This window comes from Mesoplodon densirostris, chromosome 13 (assembly GCF_025265405.1).
Source record: "Mesoplodon densirostris isolate mMesDen1 chromosome 13, mMesDen1 primary haplotype, whole genome shotgun sequence".
NCBI lineage: Eukaryota > Metazoa > Chordata > Mammalia > Artiodactyla > Ziphiidae > Mesoplodon > Mesoplodon densirostris.
In genome coordinates this window covers 16,067,505-16,084,677 of record NC_082673.1, presented here as the reverse complement: position 1 = coordinate 16,084,677, position 17,173 = coordinate 16,067,505, and the positions used below count along the sequence as shown (strand labels likewise).

The window sequence follows — 17,173 nt, the reverse complement described above, 5'->3', positions numbered from 1 at the left end:
TATCTCTGAGTCTGTTTCTTTTTTGTTATATTCACTAATTTGTTTTATTTTTTGGATTCCACATACAAGTGATATGATACAGTATTTGTCCACCTTTGTCTGACTTTTTTCACTTAGCATAATACCCTCCAAGTCCATCCTTGTTGCTGCAAACGGCAACATTTCTTTCTTTTCTTATGGCTGAGTAGTATTCCATTGTATGTGTGTGTGTATACCACATCTTCTTTATCCATTCATCCGCTGGTAGACTTAGCAACCTGCTCTTTTAAATAACAGATATGTTATAGACATCTTTTCACATCAATAAAATCTATTTTATGGCATCATTTTAATGGCTGCATGGTTTCACAGATATATCTTATTTAACTAACCCCCCTGTTATTGGACATCTAGAGCAATGCCACGAATATCTTATGTGCATGCTTAATTATTTCCTTTGAGTAAACGTAAGTGTGGAATTGCTAGGTAAACTGTTTTCAACTCTTTTAAGGATTTGTTATATATTTCCACAAGGAAGGGCTGTGAATTCGCGTGGACACATTAAATATTTTACTTTTTTAAAAAATTGTCATTTTGGAAGGTCTGAGATTTTACTGTTGTTTTCATGTGTATTTTTAGAAAATTGAGCTGATAAACCAGTTTTTCTTTTCTTGCATGGTGGTGTTTGTCTTTTCTTATTATTTCTTATATTACGTCTCTTAATCTTTAGTAATGTTTTATAGATGTATTTCCAGTTTATCTTTTTTTCTCTTCGGTACATTGGGCCTCTCACTGTTGTGGCCTCTCCCGTTGAGGAGCACAGGCTCCGGACGCGCAGGCTCAGCGGCCATGGCTTCCAGGCCCAGCCGCTCCACAGCATGTGGGATCCTCCCGGACTGGGGCACGAACCCGTGTCCCCTGCATCGGCAGGTGGACTCTCAGCCACTGCGCCACCATGGAAGCCCCCAGTTTATCATTTTTAAGAGCTTTTTTTCCTGCACGGGAAGCTAAAATTTTATGGGACCAGATTCATTAATCCTTTCATACTTGGTTTTGCCTTTGGTATAAAAAAGGCATGGATTATAAAGTTTTGATATATTTGATGGCTACAAAATTAAAATTACCTTATGACAGGTAGCATTTAGTGTTAGAAGGATATCACTCATGTGCTTGATTCCAAACTTGAAAGCTGCTCTTGGAAAAGAACTATGTTTCTCCATATGCTGAATATCAGTTAAGTAAAGGGATAAAAAGAACAAAAATTGATGAGACTTCATTAAAGAATCGAATAGTCTTAGGCTTTAGTAATGAAATGGATCATAAGGCAAGCAAAGTCTGTTCGCTCCTAAAGCTTTCATTTGCCTCAAGGAGAGAGACCGTAGACAAACAGACAAATACGTTATGCAATTGCAGAGTCTTAGGAGAGTTATGGGGAAAAAAATCTGGCACTGTGGTCAGTTCTGTTCTACTCCGGCCATCCAGTCTCTTTAAGGAGAAGTGGATCCTAAAGGTCAGAATGAAACAGGAGAAGTGCCTTCCGGAGAGGAGAGATAACTACATGTGTGATTCCTGGACTTGAGCCCACGTGCAGCCCTTTGGTTACCATCCTCAATGGGCTGAGTACAGAAATTGCGAGTTAAGTGTTTAGAAACTTTCATGGTACATCCGTAGTAAATCTTACGGTGGTGAAATCAGACATGCACTCTGTGTCTTTTCTTTTTTCATCTCATTCTTTTAGTCATACATAACTATTATATTTTGCTAAGTTGTCAGCCTGGAAAGGATTAGGAGAAGAGAAGCGTGCTGTGTGTCTCAGAGAGTTTGAGAAATATTGCCCTTGACTTAGCTTTATCTTTCTGTCCTCGCAGATCAAAAGCTTATGTGGCAAGAAAGTTCCTAAGAGGACTAACTAGCTGTCAGAGTTGTAAGTAAGCATAGCGTCAGTGTAGAGAGAAGAGTGGAAATGAAAGAGGAGAAAAGAACGTTAATTTGGAGGTGGAAAAAACTCTATTTTAAAGCAGAAATAAGGACATGTGTAGCACCAAATATAGCAAATATAGCATTGCTTTTCTAGTTATAGGTTTCATTGCATCTGGGATATTGCATTACAACTTTTTGTGTTTTTAGGCATCCCCTGGTTGAATGGCCTTTCCAGTGGGATTTTAGAGCCCTTTTTCCATGACTGAGGTATTATTTCATACGGATATTTCTATAATGGCACCTCACTCATTTTCAGAATAATCTAAAATATGACTTTCACACACCAAGCCAAAGAATAATATGCTATTAACTTGAAAGTTGCCAGTCTGATGATGGATAATGATACGTAATATGCTATAAACGCCTTATGGTCAAATGTGGATAAATAAGTACACTCTGATTAATATGTGTTTCTTAAATATTAACTGCATTGTAAAAAATGAAGTGGATGAAATGATTTTATGTGCCCAGTCATGGGAGCCTATTGACCTTTGTCTTTTCAATACTTCTTTTTAATATAAAACTTTCTATAATGTCTGAAATTATTTTCAAAATTCTCTAAATTCTATTATCCTTAATGAATAACAGTGATTTTTGCTTATATCAATCTTATATCTGTTAAAAGATCTTAGAATCTTGGATGACAGTATATGTATTTTAGTGATCTGTGAGCGTTTTACCTAGTGCTTTCTCCAATATCCTTTGACCTTTTAAATATATACCTTTTAAATATAAGGTATGATGATGAGTTATTCAGAGATTTAGTTACTAAAATTTCATAATATTAGAATTTCACAATACTAGAAGAAATATTCTAGTAACCCAGATGACTCAGTGGGTGTTATGCTGATTAACTTCAGGAAAATTTTTGATGATCACCTCTATGTTTCTGTGAGATATAGAAGGTTGGACTAAAGTTACAGTGAAATCTTGCACTCTGGCGAACAGCGTAAATTCTAGAGTCAGGCTGCCTGTGCAACAGCCCTGCGCTTGCTGTCCGTGGGACTTCAGCATGGGGCTTGACTTCTCATGTCTCCATTTCTTCATCTCAAATGTGGGGATAATATTATCTGTTCCCACAGTAGTATTGTGAGGTTTAATTGAGATTATCCGTGTATATCACTCTGACCAACATCTGGCGCGTAGTACGCATTCAAAGGCTTGTTTTTATTTACTGTGTTCATTGTGGTAGTGATGTGGTAGTGGTGGGGGAGGGGTGATTATTATTATTATTGTTATTATCATCACCATCATCATCATCATAATCCAGCCTTCTGAAATAGTTCCAGATTAGGAAGCATTACCTAAATTCTTCTCTCCCATTCCCCAGGAGGAAAAATAATTCTCTCTATATGAAATAAATATAAAAAATTTAATATATATACTATTATATACGTGTCTATACACATATATATGTATATATATAACCAGCAAAGAGAGCTCCAAGAACCCAGTAACCAAGTAAGCATAGCAAAAAAGGAGCCAGATCTAACTCATGTGCTGGCAAAGAAGGAGAATCACTATCAACAAAGGTCAGGCTTTGTGTACATGATACAAACGTACAGAAGAAACAAGAGAAAACAGCCAAGAACGTGAAGAAGAAAATCAGAAGGGATAAATGGCTGTGTTGGCAGCAGCGGTGGTGGGTGCTGGAAAGCAGGAGCAGTGGGTGACACAGAAGGGCCACGGACAAAGAAAGAAACTCAGCTCTGCAGTGATGGGAAAGAAAGCGGTATCAACCAGGTCCTTACGTCCCAGGAAGCCCTGCAGCCACAGTGCGACTTGAGTGCCAGGAACTGGTGGGGAAAATGGAGGTAATAGCCATGCAAACACCAAATTATTTAGTTCAGAAACCAAGATTAGGGAGGAAGATGGGAACGTGACAAGCTATGCTCTATCAAGATGGAAAACTCTGCTGCCCATAACACAAAAAAACAGCTGCTGTTCATCATATGCCCAGCACTTTTCTAATTATTTTACATATATTATTTCATCCCTGCAACGACCCTGAACAATGGCTTTGAAGGATAAGAATCTGAAAATGCTGACGAATACATCAAAATGGAGAATGGTTTAGAACTGTCAGACCCTGCCATGTTTTCTATATGCTTAGATGACCGCACCTATAGGGGAGGCGCTTACAGAAAACTACAAAAACAACGAAATGTAGTTGCCTGTAGTATGTTTCCTGAAGGGTGGATTTGCTCTTTTGGTAACTGAGATACTGCATTACACGGCTAGCTATGTAAGTAGTAAAAAAAAATACCAGCTCGTGAAGCTTAGAAAAGTTTTTTTAGAGAGCTAATTTCCGAGCACTGTCTGTGTTTTAACATTTTCATGGCACTTAAGGAAAAGATTTAATTGGTAATTTGTGGGCATTTTGGCACTGCCTTATCTTGTGAACTAGGCCAGCCTTGGTGCCCTCGTTTAGTCCAGGTGAACCTTCTGGATTCTTCCAGCTCCAAAGTTCAACACTTATGTCCGTGGCAGGCTACGGTGAATCTGGCACATGCCGTTTTAAGGCAAACAAGGATCAGATTTTTAAATGCACTTGTTTTTAAATGCACTAGCTTTTAAATGCACTAATACTAAAAGCCCACAGAGTAAAACCTCAGGGACTGGAAAATCTGATTGCTTTTACCTTTGCTGCAAGATTCTGGAAAATTCTATTTCTGCTTTTATTGGATCTCTTTTGTACATCCCGTGAAAGGTTAGAAACTTAAGTTTAACAGAGAAAGACAAGATGTTTCTGTTCGTGGACAACTGTGGAGTTCACCCTGAGGAAGTGAAATCCTTGCTGGTAGTTTTTGACATCTTCCTGCTCCCCGGGTCAGCTTCAGTGTGTCTGGAAGAAGTTTTGGATGGTGTGAGATTTTTCTTCACACGCCATTGACAAACATGCAAATGAGTGAGTTGAATGAGGGAGTGTGGACGGACAGAGGGTGCCTGGAGACCCCTTGGTCAACCGTGCAGATCCTGTAGATAGTGTTTTCAATGCTGCCAATCAAAGGGCACTGACAACAGGAATGAAGGGAGGGCGTGTGAGTTTATGTGTATGTCTGTGTGTGTGTGTGTGCGCGCGCGTGTGTGCACACGTGCGTGCGTACATGTACTAAGGGCAAGAAGACTTAGGAGAAACTGCTTTAGCCTGTGATTCACTGACCCGTTTCACAGAATATCTGCCAAGCTTGTCAAAAGCAAATTTTATTCTCCTTTTATGTAAAAGAGGCATCTGACTTGAAATCAAGCTTTTAGTTATAATTTCTTAAGAACACAAGTTCCAGACCTATTGCTGGCATCCCCATTCATTCATTTACCCGCCCCCGCCATCCTATACACTGTAGACTTAGGAGACCATCGACCACAGAAAATAAGAAACTGTTCAGAATTTTGAGGCTGAGTCATAGGAAGAAAATGACATTTTGTTTAGCAATCTGTTTGAGATAAGGAAATGCAAACAATTTTCAGATGAAAAGTAATTCAAGTTAAGTCTGGGCTCTTAACTGGTTAAGCTTCAGCTTTGAGGCAAAGCCAGCTTTCCCTAATAACTTAGTTCTATTGATCGACAGTTGCAGGGGGTGACCATTTCTTCTCATATTTTCATTTTATTTGGTAGTGTGTCTGAAATCTACAAATGTTTTGCTGGGAGAGGTCTGTGTCACAATGGCAGTTGGAAGTTAAGATTCATAAGAACTCTAGTTCTCTTCATTTGGGGAAACGAATTTGGAATTTAGCATCGTAAAATCCTTGGTTACTTTATTATCGCAGTTTGTTCAAAGCAGTCTTCCCCTGTGTTCACGCTAGTAGGTGGAGCTGGATGGAGACATCACAGAATCGCGGTGGTTGTGTGGAATGCCTTTCTGAGTGTTTTAGTGCCCCAGAAAAGCAGTGAGGTGGGGACATTGCTGTCATTCTGCAGCAAGAAGGTGTCAGGATTTGCCACGATAGATGGGAGGGACTACACAGATGCGCACGCCCGAAACCCAGAGGGCTCTGGAAACCCCGCTTGGTTTATTTTCCTTTCGGTTTTATTGCTCTCTTTTAGAGGAGAAAATCACACGAATTCTAACTCCGTCTTTGTATATAATGTAGTTTGCTCTGTTAAAGAGATTGGAGTTCCAACGAGTGAGGAGAGACAAAAAAAAAAAAGGACAGGGGTTTGTTAATGGGACGCGGAAGGGTGACAGCTCCACAGGTCTCTGCACCTCGCCGATCTGGGGCTCGTTATGAAGTGGGAACCATCCAATAATAATCTAGTAAGGACAACCACCCGGGCTTCCGTTGGTCTGCCTGTCTGTAGCTTTTCAAATATATAGTTGAAGTCTTTCAGTTTATTAGTTTTTTAGAGCCTCAAAATTGCTTACCAAAATGTACTGTTAACGTTTTTTTCATTATCTATAGAAATGGTATTTTTCCTTACTTCAAATATATGGTTTTAAGAAAATATTTATTAAACCTTTTTAATAATCTGCTCTGATAAAGCCTTGGAGATTTGCACTTTCTGGCATAAAATGACAGATGAGAGTTACAATTGGAGAAAAGCTACTGCAGCTTGCACTGATGTTCACAATTTCTCTTAATTGCTTTGCCATTCTACTCACATTTATATTTTAGTTTGTGGAATTTTTTGCATTCTAGAATTTTTTTTTTTTTGCTTAAGTTGATTTTTTAACAGTAATATTTTGTTTCAGTTCTTTTGGCATCTTGTGTTATTTCAAATGACAAGTGTTGAAAATTGTATGGGGATCTTTTGAAATCCAGTAATAGCAATAATTAATCAGAGATCAATACCCAAATTATTGTCGGTATGAATCGGTTTTTATTAAAATATAGAGAAATAGATGAAGAAAGATAAATAGCAAGGTTTTGTAGTCTTTATTACCCTAGTTACAAATTGTCTTTGAAATAGAAAAACTATTACTGAGATAAAAAGGAAAAGTTGGTCATTTAAAAGCCTTCTTGTAAGAAAAGGGGAAAACTTTGGTTTTAAATAGCCCATCTGGCCTTCAGAGGCTTTTCCGCAGGGAGCTCCACTGACTTCTGCCGCATAGATTGCACCCGATGATGGACATAGCCCATGGCAAAGAGGCCAGGGAAGGAAAGCAAATGGACTTCTGTGAAAATACACGAGGGACAAATAGCATCCTGCTTGCCGAGTAAGTGCTAGAAAATGCTCTAAAACATGGGAAATACAGACAGGCCCCAGCAGGTTCCAGCATTCTTATGTTGGCTGGGATTCTGGTTTTTAATGCGAGTCCTTGTTCTCTGTTAAGTAGACCTTTGACCTACATGTTACCTTTTTTTTTTTTTTTTTGAAGTTATAGCTGGGCAGTGTTCTCCAGGTTAAGTCACACACAAAACTTTGATTTGATATTTTAAATCATGTTATAAATCAACATAGGCTGGGTTCTTCTTAACTATGAAAAAGTAGTAAGGATTTATTAATAAAGGTTTGGAGGGGTTGGTTTATTTTTAAACTACAATTGCTTAGCATCTATAGTACTGGGTGGCCACACAGGGTCTTCTAGCAAGACTGTTTGTTTGTTACGGTTGGTTGACGAGACCACCACCTTTTCCCTATAGCAACCCCTGATGGTGACAAGAAGAAAGCCAGTATTTCTGATACACTATCCTTGGGTGACTATATAATTTACTTTTAAAATTATTTACCAGCCTCAAAAGAGTTACAATGAAGAAGTCTTTTAGAAATGAGATCATTATTTATGAAATTCCTCGGATGTCTCTACCCTTTGTGTGTCTGTGATGTTTGTCCAGCGAAAAATTAATACCACTTTTCAGTCCTCCCCACCCCTTTCCCTTTTGGTAACCATAAATTTGTCTTCTACGTCTGTGAGTCTGTTTCTGTTTTGTAAATAAGTTCACTTGTATCATACTTTAGATTCCACATATAGGTGATTAGCAGATACAAACTACTATATATAAAATAGGTGAACAACAAGGACCTACTGTATAACACAGGAAACTATATTCCATATCTTGTAATAACCTATAATGGAAAAGGATATGAAAAAGAATATATATATATATGTGTGTAAGTGAATCACTTTGCTGTATACCAGAAACTAACACAACATGGTAAGTCAACTCTACTTCAATAATAAAAAACTGAAGTTAAATTAAAAATATGACTTTTTACAATATATAATTCACTTTCAACATTGCTGAATCAGAGCATCTAAAGGGTGCATTTTGTGTGGTAGAATGGTAAATGGTGGCCTGGAAGTGGAGATAATGGCCATTCCCTAACTCAGAGTCCTTGGGCCAGGAAATCACCATTCTCTCTCTGACAAGGATCCTACCTCACATACGGATGTGGGAAATAACCTGAGACAATGGATGTGGAAATACTGAAATATAAATGGACTGTAAAATCATAGGATGTTATTGTGTTCTAAATTTGAGATTTTTCATCTGCAAGCAAGGCTCTTATTTTCATTCATGTACCCATGAAATACCAATATCTGAGCTAGATCAGTGATATTTTATGAGCTGTTCAAAATTCATGATGCTTAATTAATTTAATATTTTATTTGATTTAAAACCCTGCTGGATTTTCTTTCCAGAAATTCAGACATATTTTAAATCCTTCCAGAAGGTGCTTCTAAGTCCTGCATTTAATATTCTTCATGTAATTTACATCTAAAGTAGTGATTATAATCTAATTTTTAAAGCTAAGCCTTCATATATCATCCAGTTTAAAAGAAACCAGTAAAGTGTGTGTCCTTTAGATAAAATCTGAGAAATAAACAATTATTATTTGGTTATTTTTCCTTTCCCCGCTGTCTTTTTCATTGCCAAACAAATAAGGAAGTTGAGAGATGGGCCTTCAAATCGCTGTTGGGCCTTCAAATCGCTCTTCCAAACAGCCTTCTGCCACCATTACCACACACACACACACACACACACAATTGTGGAAAGGTTTCCTCTTGTTACCACACCTGCTTCTTTATGACAGTCGTATTCTCACTGGACCCTGTTGTCATTACATCCTGGATTGAAACTCAGGTACCAGTTCTGTCTCCTACTGGAGCCTACACGAAACTCTTCAAAGGCACTAGTCAGACGTGGTTCCTCCTTGTCCATGTGAGACAGGTGAATAAGTAAAACACGTGAATTTAAGGAACTTATGGTCAGGATAAAAGCAAGGCCAATGAAACCTTGTTTAGTGCTGTTCTGAGAACAATGGTATCAATTATTAGTGAGCTCGAGTTCCCAGGAGGTAAAATCAGTGCAGAGAAGAACAGTCAGGGAAAGCTTATTGGGAAGATAGGACATTAGCCAGATCATGAAGGATGGGAAATGGGGATTGACGGAGAGAAGCATTAAATAAGAGGAGCAAGAATGAATAAGATGAGTTTTCAGGATAGCAGGGACCCCATCCTGAATTCATGTAGTGAGCTGTGGGCAGGCAAGCCTCGGGAAGTAGCTTGGTGAGCATATCCCTCTCCTGGGCACCTCCATCCCCACCTCTCTACCCCGAACGCTCACCCACCCCCATCTCCAGGCCCAGTTATATAAACAAAAATATCTTTGCATTTATAACACGTCCTCCAATCCTTAAAAGGAAAATCAGAATCATAACATTTCCCGCATCCCAATATGCTAATATTGGGATGATCAACATTCAGATTCCTGGGTTTTTCCGATAAAGAATGTCATTTTGCTGAACTGTTATTCGTTTCTTAAATGATCAAGAAACTTCTGTCACCTACCTTTAGTCTCTTTCCCTACTTCCCTATAAACCTTTCACCCTCAGATCTTCTCCTTTGGATAGTTTATACTCACTGTGTACCAGGAATACGCTGCTTGACATTTTCTGTGTATTTTCTGTGTATTGTCCTTTTCAGTCTCATCAGATGTTTTCATTTCATTGACTGAGCAGCTCCATGTCAGAACTTGTGGTGCTCGTGTAGGTAACACAAGCTAATGTTTCTTGGTGGTGCTTTCATGAGATTGTGTGTTTTTAAACTTTCCTCAAAGAATAGACTCATGACACCCGCTTCTTTTGGTCCACAACACCCTCTAGAGTAGTAAGTGTGCCAATTAGATGGGCCAGTAGTTGCTGTGGACTGAACTAACTTGGAAAGGTTTTGTTTTTTTCTTTTTCACACAGTATAACATATATAATCTTCCCATTCAGAATATAAAAATTTTCAACTTTAAAAAGAAGACAATGGAATGAAAAATAATTTTGTGTCCTAGAGAAGTTCTGAAAGGAAAGATTTTTCCAGTGTTCTGGTCTGGAAAGGAGTGTCTCTCCTCCCTGTCAAAAAAGAAGAATGGCTATGGTTTTTCACAACAGTAAACTATTTAAACAGATAAGGTTTTCCTTTTCACTAGTGGGGAAGAAAGTGTCACCACTACCACCCTGCTTGGAAGGTAACTTAATTCCAAACTCTACCAAGAATAATGTTGGGCATTATTGGAGCCCCATTTGAACCAATCTCTGCCAAACTCCTTGTGAGTGAGAAATAATGGATTCGAAAAGGGAATTCTTTCTACTTTGGGGGAATTTTCATGATATGTTACATAAAATATAAAACAATTTATCATAGAATATTTCTGTTCTCTTCACCTAGAGGTGACTTTTCATGTAAAATCTTTTGGATCTAGGAAGGAAAATACTTCTATATTATTTTGGTAAATGAATTCTCAATACTAAGCCGAATTCTGTGACCTAACGTTGTAAGTGAAGACTCTTGTGAATCGAACAGAAACTCTTAAGAGGATAGATCCTAATGGAAGAAGGAGGTCTGTTTTTCCTGGTCATGTCCTGCCCTTTCTCCCCTGTAGCATACATGCTTAAGTCTGGTCCATGGTGGCCTTCTACACAAATGTGCCTCATCTCCCAGGCCTGTGTAGAGTAGGAAGTGGGTTTAGTAGCTACACACGGACGCTTTCTTAGGAGCGTTGTCATTGCTATTTTGCCTTTGCTTTGTGGTGTTCTAAGCTTCGGTGAAATTCATCTGATAATACTGGCACCCAATCTGCATCAGATCAGCTATCAGAGTGGGACCCTTTATTCCCTATGAGCTTTGTTTAGCCCAGCTCAAGGGCCACAAGTACCCAAAACAGTCTTCCATTCTTTAAATTCCTGGTGAGTGTGATTACTTTCTTAGTGTAAAAACAAAACTTATACTAGTGGGGGTTTTTGAAGCAGTTGCTAAAACACCAGTTGAATTGGTACTAAAATATAGTGGCTAGAAATAAGAGACTTTAGGTGTCCAGTAAACCTGTGGATTTTCAGGTCACATCCTACCCCTCCTGTCTCAGTAAGATGGTGATTTCTGTGTCTGAGGAGGGGCCCAGATTTGTGCCATTTAACAAACACCTCCTGGTGATTCCGTGGCAGACAGTTAGCCATATGTTGAATGTGTTGGTTAAAAAATAAATATTAAAGGAAAAAGAACCCTGGTTACTTTGAGAAGCAATACATGGTGGAGATAAAGAACTTCAACTCTGGAGCCAGATGGCCTGGGATTGAACCCCAGGTCTGCCACACTTGTTTATCATCTTGGGCAGTTTCTTCATCTGTAAAATGGGGTATAATAGTACCTTCCTGAGGGGTGGTTGTGAGAGCTCGTGAGTTGTAACATGTAAAATATTTGATTGGCCTGGCTCAGAGTAAGCCCTTGATATGTTTTAAGTATGATTATTCTTGTCACTTCTATTTTGATCCTATGTTTGCTTCCTATGGTTTTTTTTTTTTTTTCATCCTTATAGAATGATCCCTGGGAACACTTTAGTAAACTTCAGATCTTCCCATAAAGCAACAGAGAACAGGGTAAGAGGACATGAGAGCTCATCATATAGACTCTAAAACCAGATGGAGCTATGTTTAATTTTACTTCCATGCCATGGAAGCTATATTACCCTAACCTAACCCTCTGGTTCCCTATAGTATCGAGTTATTTTGATAGATAAAGCATGTGAAAGATGAACTTATTCCTAACATATAGTAAGCATTCAATGCATGTTTTCCATTTTTATTGTTCATATATGTCATATATATAAAATATACACATCACAGAGAAGGAGAGGGAGACAGAGAGAAATTCACTAACCCAGGCTTAGGAGGAAAGAGGAGAAGAAGGGAATTCAGGGAAGGTTTTTCTGAGGAAAGGAGTTTCTAGTCTGTGCTGAATTGGGAAGCTGATTAGAAGTTAGCCAGGATATAGTGGGAGTGGGGAGGGAGGGAGAGGTGCAAAGAGTAACCTTCAGAGAAGTGTGTGTTGCTTCCCTTGTATGAGGCTGGAATGTGTATCTGGGTGGGTGAGGGGTGGGAGTTCCTGGGAAGAGATCAAAGAAATCTAAGAGAGAAACTACAGTCAGACCAAGTAGGGCCTAATAAATAAGCCCTGGTAAGGAGTTTGAATTTGATCCTGAGGCTAATAGGGGGCAGTTACTTTTTTAACAAGGGAGTGAGAAGATGAGATATGCACCTTAGAGAAAGTATTCTACTGCTGGTGTGGAGAATGAGCTATAGGGGGCCGGAAGATGGGCAGGAGACCAAGAAGCAGGCTGTTGAAGAAATCCAGTGCTGGTGGCCTGGACTAAAAGTTATCAGCTCTCTTTCCTAAGTCCTCTGTGGAGGCGGGTGGGGCAGCCCTACAGATCTGAATCTGGGGTTAAAAATTAATACTGCCTGAGCCTGATTCTCCCGCATGTCCATCTCTGCCTGACGTAAGTTAGATCCTTGTGGAAGTTGCATTAAGTCTCCTAGGCCACTGGAGTGCTGTTAAACTCCTGCATGTGAAATGGAATGGAATCTCAGCCTGCAGTCAGCCAGTAAATGAGTATAACTTATGTCGAATTCCAGCTAATGTACAGCCGTCGAAGTAGCATGAAGTCTGGGAAGTCACTGGGGTACTATTTAGAGTACTGAACAGTGATTTACGTGGTCAGACCCCAGTGGCCTATATGTGCCAATATAGCTTCCATCGTCTTTTCTACTTTGTTCCAGGGAATAAGTTATGGAATAAAAACATCCATTTTTAAAATATATTTTCTATATCTTAATTCATTTTCTTGGTGGATGGGGATTATTGAGGTCACTATTTATTGTTCAAAAATGTGTAGTATAGGGGCTTCCCTGGTGGCGCAGTGGTTGAGGGTCCATCTGCCGATGCAGGGGACGCGGGTTTGTGCCCCGGTCTGGGAGGATCCCACATGCTGCGGAGCGGCTGGGCCAGTGAGCCGTGGCCGCTGGGCCTGCGGGTCCAGAGCCTGTGCTCTGCGGTGGGAGGGGCCACAGTGGTGGGAGGCCTGCGTACTGGGAAAAAAAAAAAAAAAAAAAAAAAAGTATAAACGAAAGTAGCAAGTCATAACCTAAAAATGTGTAGTTTAAATGAAAGTCACAAGTCGTAACCCGAAGTATTTTTTCCTATAAAATGTATATAATACAGTTTTCAAAAGTATTGAACAGAATAAATTTGAATTTTTATAAGGAAGTTTTTAAATGCTCATTATAAGTTTGTGATATATATATGTAGGTATAGATATAGATTTAGTGTTAATTGTTCACTGATATACAAATAATGAATGAGTCATATGCCCATGAAGTCCAGTGTTTAAAAAGAAAAAAAACAGGGCCTCCCTGGTGGCGCAAGTGGTTGAGAGTCCGCCTGCCGATGCAGGGGATACGGGTTCGTGCCCCGGTCTGGGAGGATCCCATATGCCGCGGAGCGGCTGGGCCCGTGAGCCATGGCCGCTGAGCCTGCGCGTCCGGAGCCTGTGCTCCGCAACGGGAGAGGCCACAACAGTGAGAGGCCCGCGTACCGCAAAAAAAAATAAAAAATAAAAAAAAATAATAATAAAATAAAAAGAAAAAAAACAGAACTAATGTTAACCTGGTAAGTCCTAGAGGTCCAAGCCTGTATCTTCTGTCCTCATGTAATTATCACCACAAGCCCTATATTTAATACTTGCTTAATAAGTATGTGGTTGCCACGTGCAAATGATCATTAATATGAAAAGCTTGTCTGTTTTTGCCCCTACGTTTGTGGTGAAACAAGTAATAGTTGTGTGAGAGCTCGCAGCTTATCTGTGGTAGGTGTTCTGGGCACTTTGAACAACCGATGTTCCTAAAATTTACAAATGAGGAAACCTCAAATATGAGTCTGTAATAACTACGTTTAAAACTATCTTAGGAAATATTGTCCCCTCTTAATAAAAGTAACAAATCCTTGAGATTAGCTCAAGATGGCGGAGTAGAAGGACGTGCTCTCACCTCTTCTTACAAGACCACCGGAATCACAACTAACTGCTGAACAAAAAAGTACTGGAACCTACCAAAAAAGATACCCTACATCCAAAAATAACAAATCCTCTGATTGGGTTTTCAAAGTGCGTAGATGCTTGATAAATAAGTAAGAAAAGAATTTTAGATATGCAGAGAGATTAAGTCATATTTATCTAGTTTGGGAAAGTCAAAAGAGGGAAAAGATAAATATAGTAGAGAATTTTAGAAGCGTTTACTGGAATAAACAGTAACGGTTCCAAACATTTGTGTGTTACTGTGGCTTGTTCATTATGTTTTCCAAAACATTACTTCATTTGATCTGTTTAAGAAGCCTATGAAATAGAGTTTCTACAGCTAGGGAAATTATTTCTTAGAGCAGTTAGGTGATTTGTCCAGAGTCCAAACAGCTCATAAGTAATGAACTGGAAACTCTATGTTTTCTGACTCTTTAGCCAGTGCTTAAATGTTCAGTAGCAAGTAAATAATTGGTGTATATTAACTACCACATTGTACCGGAAGGCATCTGTGACTAGGCAGTTCACACTGAAGATGTCCTCCTTAAACTGCCCACGCATTTACTGCCAAGACTGCTCATTTGCCATAAAATTTTAATTTAAAAAAATGTTTTTTCTGTTTACAGAAGTAACACAGGTTCTGAGTAGAAAATTTAAAAATGTATATTGGCTCCATGAATATTATGTGACCATAGATTGCACCTCTCCATAGATTCTGAGATTTTTGTGCTTTTTGGAAATACTTTATGCTTTAAAAATATTTCAGATGAGATCACAAAGAACATTTTTGTTGCTTTAGTTTTTATTTTAACAAATTAGTATGAAAAAATTTCCTGTGTCGTTAAATGTCTTCATGATACTATTTCAACAGCTTCATAATAATCCATTTTCCAAATAACACCTATTAAGAACTTGGGGATGCTCTCTATGTTTTGTTATTAGAAATAACACTGAAGAATATCTTTACTAACTACCTCATTGTATAAATCCATATTTTCTTAGGTAGCCTGGCAATAAAATTGCTGGGTTAAACGATATATAAAATTTCTTGATCATGACCAAATAGCCCAATAGCTTGTCTTATTTAAATTCCCATTTTGTTGTGTATGAATGCCATTTTTTACATTTGCAAATCCCTGATCTTTTCAAAAATCTTTGCCAAAAGGATCATCAAAAATAGTGTATTATTAAAGGTACATGCACCCCTATGTTCATAGCAGCACTATCACAATAGTCAAGACATGGAAACAACCTAAATGTCCATCAAGAGATGAATGGATAAAGAAGATGTGGTATATATATACAATGGAATACTACTCAGCCTTTAAAAAGAACAAAATAATGCCATTTGCAGCAACATGGATGGACCTAGAGATTATCATACTAGGTGAAATAAGTCAGAAAGAGAAAAACAAATACTATATGATATCACTAATATGTGGAATCTAAGACATGACAGAAATGAACGTATCTAAGAAACAGAAAGATTCACATACATAGGGAACAGACTTGTGGTTGCCAAGGGGTTGGCGGGTAGGGGAGGGATGGAGTGGGAGTTTGTGGTTAGCAGATGCAAACTATTACATATAGAATGGATAAACAAAAAGGTCCTACTGTATAGCACAGGGAACTATATTAAATTTCCTGAGGTAAACCATAATGGAAAAGAATATTAAAAAATGTATATGTATGTACAGTTGAATCACTTTGCTGTACAGCAGAAATTAACACAACACTGTAAATAAGCTATACTTCAAGAAGAAAATGGTGTGTTGTCACTTTGCGTGGTTAAACAGTAAGATAGTAAATCCATTGAAGAAGGGGACTAAGATTTGCTCTTTGGCCTGAATCCTGTACAACGCCTGCTGTATCTTTTGACACAGAGACATTCAACAAACAGGATGTTGCCTACACAGCACATGTAATACATAAAACATTGGTCATGTTCCTGTTTGATCTTTGTTTTTATCAAATACTTCAAGTGCTTCCATTCATTCTTCTGTGAAATGAAATAACCAGCTTTTTCGGTGCCCATTCAAATGGCAAGTGCACGTTGGAAAGCATTTTGCATTTTTGGAAGTAGCATCATAGTTTTTGAGCTAGCAGGAACTTTAAAGATCATTCAATCTGATCCTGTTACTTTACAATAAGCGTATTTAATGTAAAGATACGAAAAATCCTGGTGTGTTTTACAAATTGAAATGGAAAACTCAGTGTCTAATATTTTTGCACATATGTATAATTTTGTCCATAGTTTATATGAGTTCCTCGTGTCCTCAGAAATGTAAACCTCTGTACTTTTTAATTATTTGTAGTATAGTGAAACTAAAATTGTCAACCATTTTAAGAAAACAAAATTTTAGCCATGGCAATGGATTCTGGTTTCAAAGATAAACGAAACGCATTTGCAGTGAACTCCAACCCTGCTTTATCTAAATAATAATTTCCTATAGGCACATTACTTGGCATGGCTTAGTCAACCATATTTCTTTTCATTTTGTTTTAGGTAGCAGTTTTACAACATCATCAGGATTATATACAGGAAATAATTCACTCACGAATTCCTCTGGATTTAACAGTTCACAGCAGGTAATTTTCAAAGCCAGTTTAACTTCTGAAATGTAAAGAAATGCAACAGATGATTTTCTTAGGTAAAGAAAGATCCGTTTATATTACACTATAAGCAAGACCTTTCTTAAGCCTTCTAATAGTTTTTTTTTTTTTTCCTCCATTAAAAATCTCTTTAGCGGTCCTATATGGTGAGTTGTTTGGTTCTCAGATTGGTTGAATTTTACCTAGAAATCATGGAATAGAAATATGAAGAGGGAATCTGAGCTTACATAAAACTGGTTTGCAAGTCTGCTCACTTCAGTCAGCGTGTGGTTGTGTGTCCCTTTGTGAAGTCAGAGAAGACGGAAGTACAAACACATTCACGGTT

At 38.3% G+C, this 17,173-nt stretch overlaps 1 protein-coding gene across 10 annotated transcripts in view; it reads left to right on the top strand.

Annotated features, from left to right (window-relative positions):
* Positions 1-17,173, top strand: part of EYA1 (EYA transcriptional coactivator and phosphatase 1) — a 159,367-nt gene that overhangs the window by 42,368 nt on the left and 99,826 nt on the right. For 8 of the 10 annotated variants that reach the window (XM_060115526.1, XM_060115525.1, XM_060115521.1 and 5 more), the window contains one exon: positions 16,742-16,824. In XM_060115526.1, the coding sequence (XP_059971509.1) occupies positions 16,742-16,824 (83 nt within the window). Of the gene's footprint in view, positions 1-13,616; positions 13,626-16,741; positions 16,825-17,173 lie in introns of all 10 variants that reach the window. The other 2 variants (XM_060115522.1, XM_060115520.1) reach the window with 1 other exon arrangement.